Source organism: Falco naumanni, chromosome 5, assembly GCF_017639655.2.
Source record: "Falco naumanni isolate bFalNau1 chromosome 5, bFalNau1.pat, whole genome shotgun sequence".
In the NCBI taxonomy this organism is placed as follows: domain Eukaryota; kingdom Metazoa; phylum Chordata; class Aves; order Falconiformes; family Falconidae; genus Falco; species Falco naumanni.
Window position 1 is genome coordinate 26,154,344 of NC_054058.1, and position 10,049 is coordinate 26,164,392.

At 37.8% G+C, this 10,049-nt stretch overlaps 1 protein-coding gene across 4 annotated transcripts in view; it reads left to right on the forward strand.

Annotated features, from left to right (window-relative positions):
• BICD1 (BICD cargo adaptor 1) overlaps positions 1 to 7,511 on the forward strand; it is a 179,066-nt gene extending 171,555 nt beyond the window's left edge. For 2 of the 4 annotated variants that reach the window (XM_040596068.1, XM_040596071.1), the window contains 2 exons: positions 766 to 841; positions 7,401 to 7,511. In XM_040596068.1, coding sequence (XP_040452002.1) covers positions 766 to 813 — 48 coding nt within the window. In that variant the 3' untranslated portion in view covers positions 814 to 841; positions 7,401 to 7,511. The remainder of the gene's footprint in view (positions 1 to 765; positions 842 to 7,400) is intronic. The other 2 variants (XM_040596072.1, XM_040596070.1) reach the window with 2 other exon arrangements.
• Positions 7,512 to 10,049: the final 2,538 nt, after the last annotated feature.

The window sequence follows — 10,049 nt, forward strand, 5'->3', positions numbered from 1 at the left end:
GTAGAAACTAGTGAGCTAGAAAGCAGGGTTTTCTTGTTCAGCTACTTTCATGAAGTCCCACACATATTGAGTTTAAAGCTATCTTCATATTGCAAATGTCACAGTAAAAACATAACAACAAAGGATTATTTGGTGTTACTGTTATTTAATAAATTAAGAATTAGAATACAGCTTTGCAAGTGATTAATGAGGAAACTGCTTTGGCAGAGAATTGATAAAATAATCTAGACGGAAGAGTGAAAACAGACTGTATCAAGTTCTCTCTTTTCTCTACAAAAAACAATCTCACAAGCACTATTTAGAAGTTGTGAAAACTTTCTTGCAAGCTTTTTCTCAAAGGCCATAATGAAATGACATCTGTAATTGTTATATGGATGTAAGTTCACTGGAGAAGTTGAGTAGCTTTATTGACACTTCTTATATTAGATTAAGCAAAACAACTTCAGCAGCAGCAGAAGAATGAGAATTACAAGGCTTAAACCCAGATCCTGAATACAGCCTGTTATTGCTGTCTGTTTAAACAAAAATTTGCCAGTGCTAAGGAAAAACAAAACCCCAAGGTCTCTACTGCTTCTTCTGAAAAGAAAAAAGAGGCAACAACTAATGTTATTACTATCAGAAAAAAGATGTTTCTGTGAGATAAGGAACCAAGAACACATTCCTCACTAAATCTCTCCATCAGATGCGTAGCCTATGTACTACTGTTACTAACCCCTTGCTCTGTAATCTCTCTGTATATATGTCTAATTTATCAGTTTCTTGTAGATTGTCAGCAGCCTGCTGCCTCCATACCGCCACACGGCTCACAACTAGCCAGGGGGCCAGATTGCCAGACTGTCAGGTAAACTTAACTAACTCTTCTCTCTTTGCACATAGCTGCATGCACGTCTGCAACTCCCCTCCTCTTCCTTGTACAAAAGTTCTTCCCTACACTTCTTCACTAACAGCAAACTTTTAACAACTTGAGGAACAGTGATAACTCTGCAGTGACAATACAGACATGAATGACAGCATTCATGTGCTTATATCCATGTAAAAACATGGGAAAAAATGCAGCGTTGGATCCTGCAGTCCTCATTTGGTCTTTTTATATAGACAGTTTCTCAATGATGCCAAAATAGGGAAGATTTTATTTTGTTTCTAGATAAATTTACTTAAAAGGGGACTTTTAATTTTAGGCATAGGTATAGGCTTCCCTTTTGCAAGATGGCATTTTAAAGGTATTTGTAAGATTTTAGCAGACAGTTCTTAGAAAACTCTCCTTGACCTGGAAACTCAGACCCACTGCAGTCAGTTCTTAATCTTGTTGTTAAAAGTAAACTGGTGTCCTTGTTCATAGCTGGTGCAAAGGTCAAATCGTGCTTCTGAGGTGGTTGAGTTAATCAAGGCACAAACCTAAACCTAAGCAAAAAGAGATTACAATATTTTTCTTTATCTGTTCATGGTACATCATTTGCATACATTCATTTATGTCTATAATCTCATTTGAAATAGGTTACATTATTTTTAGACCTTTGCCTGGTCTGTAGTGACCAAGTTGATCTATAGCCCTACATATAATGAAGCTGTTTCCCACACAGCACTAAACTTCATGTGCATCGGGAAATAGGTATGCTACAGATTTCAGACTGCACATCAGACAATGCCAAGCACTAATTCTGAGAGTCACAGGGGCTCTCTCAGTTGTCTTGGAACAGCCACTTCATTTGTGCTTATCTTTTATTCCCTACAAAGTGGAAGTATTATTAACTTCCTTCTATTTAAAGGTACTACAAAAATCTTACTGAAAATTTGGCAAAAGCTCTTTATAACTGATAAGTACCATAGGAGTTTTACAGCACACTAAAAAAAACTAGTTCCATTTAAAATCCATATGAAGTAGTTCTGCTGTATTTTAGATGTTACAGCAGTCTGAGAATGTCATTAGGTGCTTTGGATACACAGAAGTTTCATGTCAATGATTCTTATTTTAACCCTATTTAATTTACCGTCACAAAACCAAAGCCTATCCTGTTCCTTCCAGAGCTACTCCTCTGGTGGAGAATATACTCTACTACCATCCCTTCCTAAATGCTAACAAACAAATTGCTCGTGCAATTGTAAAAATTCTTTTCAGAATGGAAGACCTACCTGATTTGTTGCTGCTATACATTTATCCACAAGCATTACCTTGTTCTGCAAACAAACCCACAGAAAGGGATAAGGTCCGAACGGAAAGTCTCAAGGTTTTCTGGTTTGTCCCTGAATTCTTCTGCAGTTAGGAAGACCCCATTAGCTACAACCAGAACTGTAAGCGTTCAAGAGGCCTTTCTTGCCACTGTTTCCAAATCAAAATCTGGCACATAGAAAACAGTAATGATATTTACAGATATGGTTAATATTTTTAAAAAATCAGATCAGTCATCTCACAAACAACACACACCTGTATACTTAGCTGAACTATTGACTTTTAAATGACTATTGCTTTTTACCACTGGATTCATACTCTTCTGGTGAAAACAACACACTATTTTTGAGATATTAACACTGTTGCCTTGCTTGTCTCAGCCAAGTAGCTGCACAGTGTCATAAAGCAGTGAAGTGTAACAAGATTTAGTGCAAGTCAGCCTGATGGCAGAAGTTGCCGTCTGCTTTAAATAAAGTAATTGAAATCTGCAGTAAAATTTGAAGTCATGTAAAGAACCAGTTAGGCTTACTAGGTTCAGATTTTCTAAATCCAGCAGAGGAGGAAGACGAGAGCTTGCACTGCCCTTCCTTGTCCTCTGACAGTCCCTCCTGGCATGGGACATGCTTTCAGTCATGTGATGATGCCAAATGATGCAGATTAAAGTTCTGTCCAGCCCTGAAGTCACCCATTTTGAGAGAGGTATGCTTGTTTTTTAAGTCTTTAACGTTACCCTTGCAGTAATGTGACCTCTCAGTGGCATCTCACCCAGGATTAAACAACAGCTTGTTAAGATTTGTAATTCACACGGATGTTTTCTGCAACTTGCAGTATGTATAATCATGTTCAAGCTAGTTAGTATTCCTGACCATAACACATAGATTCACTTTGAACTTTAATATCAAATACAGAAAGATTTCCCTCATCCATTATCTATACTGGATTTTAAGTGGAATTTGTGTAATTCTGGATTTTCTGGTAATTGTGATTCCAGGGCATAGGTTTTGGTGAACCTCACTGCGTAAGCTATGAACAGATTCAAGCCAAATGAAACTCCAGGACACATCTAGTAAATTTATTTACCTGTTCATCTGTGTCTTTTTGCTTAAGTCTACATATTTCAACTGGAACCTGATCTAAAGAATCTGTTAGAACTTTTAGTAAGATATTTTCTAAGTAAACTAATGCAACAATGCATTGAAGTCTCGCTCTGCCCTCCATGCACCACCTCAAATTTCTAAGCTCAGGAGTATGGGGCAAGCACCCAAACCTAGGCCCACCCTGAAAACTACTGGATGATGTTCACCATTCCTAGCGTCTGTAACTACCTGTCCGATGGACAAGATTGGACAGGGCTAAGATATTGCCATCATGCAGTATTAAAAAAAGCATGTCTGTCTTTGGATAATGTTCAGGTTTCTGTTTAATGCAGTGAAAATCTCATTTTCTTTATTAGAAGATAAACTGTAGACGCAAGTTATGTATTAATAAAAACAAAAAAACAAACCCAAAAAACCTTATACTGCAAATTAAATTAATATTATTTTTTTTTAAGAAATAATGCTTGTATTTTATATAAAATAAGAAATAAGGTAAAATATTACTGCATGCAGAATAGTTGCATTCTGGAAATATTACCGGTCTGTTTATATTTTCCATTGCTGATTTGTTACACTTAGAATCAATGCCAGACAATATTGCATGCAAATGGCATCTTTAAGGCAGAGAGCAGAGTACTTACTAACACTGAAGGGCTTTGCATGCTCTTTTTCAATTGATTTTAGAAATACATGATTAGCATTTAGAGCGCTGGTGGGGAAAAAAAAAAAAAGATATGCTTAAAACCAGAAAATAATACTAACACAAAAAATGACACAGGCTTCACTCATTAGCTGAATGAATATATCCCCAAACGACACCAGCCTTTAAAGAGAGGTTTACAAAAATACGTATTAAAACCAAGTGTTTTAAAAGCTGCACATATCCCATGGGGGGAATGTAACAATGTTCTTCCTTATTCTCGGTTAACAGTCAACAGCTTCAGTTTCTTCCATGTCTCTCTATTGCTTTGTGTTATTAATCTCACCTGCCATCCTCTACTGCCCACGACTGTTAATGTGCCTGATAGCTCAGTTCCAGGACCTGCTGCCATGATCACCTATACTGCCATCAAAAGCACACTGAGTGCCATGTGTCACTTGCTGATTCTGATCTAATTTTTGTTTATATACTGCTACGATAGTCTGCATTACTGAACTGGATATATTGTATCTGAAGAGAGGATGGTGTAACAGTAGAGCTTTAGGAAAAGACTGAAACCTACTGCAAGTGATGGGTGTATACATGTTGCTACAAAGGTGCCTTGTAGCCTTGTAATTATTTTTCTCTTCCTAATGCCCCTAATATTTATTATTGGTTGAAAGGGGAATGGTGAAACAAAGTTTTACATATCTTCTGTGCACAGAAGTGTGTAATTTGAATGTAATAATGAAAGTAATTCTAAGCACAGTGCTTCCTAATCTGAGCATAGGCTGGGATAGTTTTTATTACATTAGTTGCAGTCAGAGCTGACTTTGTACTGAAGGTCATGCCAAAACATTAATATGCTTGTGCATATTTGTGTAGAGAAGAACCTGCTGTGTCTCAAAGAGGCCCTCTTTCAGGCCATTGCTGTACATAACTGGTCTTAATTGTGGCCATTTCCTCACCAGTCCTCTCCCTCAGAGCATGAATACCTTGTTGCTTGTTTTTAAAGCTGGGAAGGAAGCCCCAAAAGACAAACACATCTCTGCTAATGAGCAAGGAAAATTCGGTCACGTTTCTGTTCCTTCCCGACAATTATGGAAGTCCTTTAAAAATCAAATGGGACAGAAAGGGAGGAGAGTCAGGCAGTCTTCATAGGGTAATGTGACCACCTCCTTGTTTGTACTCCCCAAATGTGATGTTCAAGTTCTAAATTGGTTTTGTTTCTCTGAAGGACTTAAGACTAGTGCTTCTTCTAAGCCTATCTTGTAAATTTAGGAGGAGCTCAAGCCAGGGGCTGGCTCTTGATGAATGGATAAGTTTGACAGTAAATGCAGACCTTTTTGATGCATCTGTGGTCACTCCTGATACAGACTCATTTGGGTAGAGCAGGCAAAGGTCTTGATCAGACACCTTTTTAGATGCTGTATCTGCATCTGTGTGTGGCAGAACATGGCAGAAGAAAAGGATACAACCATGGAAAAAGTTACTTGGAGAAGACAGGGTTTGTGTCTTCTCAGAGTGTTCGATTAAACAAGTCCAACTACTAAGTTGCAAGAAAATATTTTAGATCAAGTATTTATGCCTATCTATACATAGAGATTTAGGTTAGACTAAATCTATATGTAAACCAAAGAGTCATAGTCCCTAACACTACATGTTGGGGACTGACCTACTCAGACAGCTGAGCACAAAACGAAGCTTGTGAGGTCCTGAGCTTCTGTAACCCACTTTCACCAGCTATTCTGCGATCACAAAACTCATCTTCAGGAGCATTAATGTGAAAGAGAATCTAACTTAAAATGTGTAAGTCTATGATCTTCAAATAAATAAAAAAACCAAAACAAACCCAGAGGTGCAAGGACTGTAGCTCCTGCTGAATTGTAATACCTGTGGATTTGTGGTCATTGTCTCCTAGGCTTCTCTAATTTGAAAATGGGGACATTGCCATCTACTTTCTTAATGGTGATGGTGCACACTTGTTTCTGTCTTCAAGCAAGTGCAATGTCATTTCTTTGTTTCCCCAAGTAGGTGCTATATGTGGAACTACAGACAATTTCAGTATAGCTGGCATTTCCAGTGGCAGATTTTCATATACCTCTGGCATTTCAAATTGATTCATTTCCAGCAATAGAGTAATTGCATCCCTTCAGCCAACACTCCAATAGTCTGCTGCAGAGGTAATATGTAACATCTCGGTTTCTAAAGAAGGAAAATGGAAAAGGCAAATTTTCTTGAAGACAGGGACATAAATGATTGTGCTTCATATATATCACACTGTCGAGCTTGGAATAACTTCAAGACTGCAGAACATTTGAAGCATTAGGAAAAAAAGTCTCCCCAGACACATTAGAAAACTGGTTTTTGATTGATTTTTTACTTTATTTTTTTTAATAAATTACATTTACTTGCATTCTATTTTGGTATCTTGTTTTGCCACATGCTTTCCTTGAAAGTTTAAAGGCTGTCACTTAGCTTGACATCATCAGGATGAGCTGAAGTTCATCCTTTTACAACAGGACAGGTCAAGGCTGAGGAATCATACAGGGCGATTTATGCCTGCATTGCCTACTGCTGTGTAGTGCAGACTGCTGAGCTGCCTTTAAATGAGCAAACTTGATTATCCAAAACTTTTCTAGCAGGAGCACCCTGGCACTCAGCAGGATGAAGTGGGGTATGTTTGTGTTAGCGGCCCCTTATTTTTGTGCTGCCACTGCTAGGCTGCTACTCCAGGCCCACCTGGTTTGCTGAACACTGGTTCAGACCTCTGCGCTATAGGACAGTGCACGCTATAGATGCACTTTTAGCGGCTTAAGGGTTGAATGCTGTTTTCAAACAAATTGTACACAAAAAACAGCCAATCGACAAAGTATATGACAGAATTGAAGAGGATTCAAACAGCGCAAAACCAAAAGAAAACAAACCACAAAAAAGCCCCTTTGGAAGTGTCAATTACAAAATATGTAATGCTTATGTTGCCTGATGAAGAAGGTTACACTGTATTTGTTCATATGTACTAGTAAATAGGTCACATTCCGTAAGAGATCACATTTTCACGAAGTTATGAAAACTTATTTCCAGAATGGCACTGTCCTTCATTTCAAGCAATTATAGAGTTGCATATAGAAAATCTTTAATGATCCCACAAAGATGGCACCTATATTGTCTTTCAAAATTTGTTCCCCCATTTTGCACATGCGTTCATTTCTCCACACAGCATTTTTCATCAGAGCATGCACACAGCAATTGTGTACATGAACTGGCAAGCAGGATATCTGTGCCACTTCAGATATGCATCCAGGTGTCATTGAATGTGTGTGCACACTGAGGATTTTCTTTATGTATACTGTGTATCTGAGGATCCAGATTCAGAGATGAGGCTTCATCCCCTTTTAAAGTTTGTTTCCAGTCCTGTACTATTTACGTGCATGTAAAAAGTTTGCTCTGTATTTTAAGCACTTTTTCTCTTTTTTTTTTTTTTTCTAATTTTCAGTCCTAATGCTCTTCCAGAAGAGCAGCCACATTCCAGCTCTCAGTGTGCCCCTCTCAACTGTCTCTCTAAGCCTCCTCCTTACCCCTAATCTTCATATGCAACGTAAGAGAAAATGCAAACAGAGTGGAGTTCATGCAACAAAGGTTGGGGTTGTTCCCAGCAAGCGGGTAGACAATCCTGCCTTGTTGCTGCATTGACAAGTCTGGATTCATATCCCCTGCTCTGGCGACTGAGGGAAGGTTGAGAAGAAGAACACAAAGCACAGAGCCCAACCTATCAAGAAGACTTTTTATGGTTCCTCCGACTGTATTCAAACTTTGCTATCACAACTAAAGTGTAGTAAAATTTAACATGTCAACAAAAACGTTCTCCCAGCTGCTTGGCTTTACCTCGGAAATAATGAGAGACTTAAGCCAATATTGAAAAAAAGTATGTTACAAAAATCCTACCCTCACATCCTCTAAGTTCAGCCATAGGAACCAGTTCAAATTTCCTTTTGTTGTTAAGGGTGTGATATTTATTTCTTACTTTATTTGCACCAGAATTTTGTGTTTATAAGATACAGTCTTTTTTTTTTTTTTTTTGTGAGAGTTGTATTTAATTGATTTTCTTTTTTAAAAACAGAAATAGCTTAAGTGAAGAATGACTGTGTTAATATTAAAAAGAGGCTTGTTGCATTGGCCAGCATATGGCCAATTTTTATTGCACAAAAATGTTGGGAATAGGTTGAATTGGAATGTTAACAATGACTGTATATTTTGCTGCTGCACTGATATTGTTTATGCACTTGGGTTTTAATTCCTATTACACTAGCTTCTGGTTTTGTTCTAGCTCTTCACTGAAAGATAATTATTAAGCCTAAGAAGGAGATGAAAGGATGATGTATCGATTTGTTTTCAGTTGTTTGCTTGCAATGTAACTATATTTTTGCATTTCAGACATGTAGATGAATTGGTGCTTTTTTTTGAGGTTACTTTCTATTCGGTATCTGAGAAAGAAAATCTAAAACAAGTAAAATGTTGTGTGCTAGTTAAAAACATTCTTTCTTCCTGCTCCCATATTCAGGATAATAGCTCGAGGCCTTACTGTGAAAGGCTAGTGCGAATGGCAAAGTCGTATGCATTTTGTGTGAAGCATTCTGTGATGAAAGAACTCATGCAGGTAGGGTTAATGGTGTGGATCAGAGTTAGTAAGACTTTACTGTAGTGCATTTTTTCCTTGCCAAAAATCAACAGACGCAGAACCTTAGCTCATGTCGATTTATGACAAATACTCAGGTGATCTACGCTACACAGACTCTATCGCAACAGTGCACAGTGTTCCTAGTTAAAGATTCTTTCCTGTAAAAGCTGAGTAAGTCTGGGGTTTTTTTCTTAAAAAGTAGTGAGTTTCAGAACAAAATCAAAGATAGCAGAATTTATTTTGCACAGTACCTGACAGCAAGGCAAGCGGCTAAGTAGGGAGTCATGGTTCAGCATCTATAAGCTTCCCGTCTGGTCATCAGCTAGAAAAAAAAGACTGCAGTACTGCATCCCTGCCTGCTTGTTGGTAACTAGCAGACTCCTTGCTTTGTCAGGTGGCCTTAATTTATTTACAGAAGAAAGGCTTAGATATTTCCATGTCTTTATTCCTTCTCTGCAGCACACGTATGACCTACAAGTGGGAAACCAGTTCAGCATAAGGTGAGAGCAGCTGGGGAAAAAAATAAATTGCTGCAGGTGTGGTTGGAATAATTCTTTCATATTCTGCCTGGATCTGAGAAAATGAAGTCAGTCTTCTGTTACTAACAGTGCTTACCAAATGTTACAATACACAAAACATCAGCAGAGGAAAGGATCAGTGACCACTCAGTGTGCCTAACAAATCATTATTACCATAGTACCAGTAACTAAGGTGCTGTAAATACAAATACTTTATGTCATCAACAACGTATGTCGTGTAACCTTGGCAAAGCAGCTGAGCTATTGTAACAAAACATTCAGAGCCAGAGGTGGAGAAAATAGGAACAAACCGATATCCAATTCTGATCAGATCAAACAGACAGCACTCAGCAGTGTTTCGACTTCGGTATCCATGCGGTTCACATGATCCTTCTCATACGCATTTACATCCCTGTTCTGTATTGTACTTAACCTATGTGTCGTCTTGTCATAGAAAAGTCAAGTGAAATCTTGTTCCATTCTATTATAATGTCTAACACTGAGATTAGCTGCTATTTTGATTTTTATTTTTTAAAAACCAACATTTTATCTGAGGCAAATGCTGCCTTCAAAAAGTGTCTCAGAATTTCTTGACCTTGTCAGACTGGTGTATGAATATCATACAGTGACCACGTCTGCATTCAACAAAGACAGCTACTGTATATTGTTAAAAAGAAAAAGAATTTGCATTGCACTTTGAATACAGTTACTGCAGGCTGCACTTGGAATAGTTTTTCCTATTTTCATATCCCAATCAAATGCATTTTCCCCAAATTTAAGTCAAAATAAACAGAAATTCAGTGAAATACATTTTCTTTCTATATAGATATGAATTTAGTGAAAAAATGTTGTACTAGAACAGTGCTTTAGAAACATATTTGTTTCCAGTTGTGATTTGCAGAGCAGATTGGGAAAATAGAAACATTGTACTGGTATGCCCATGTGGATC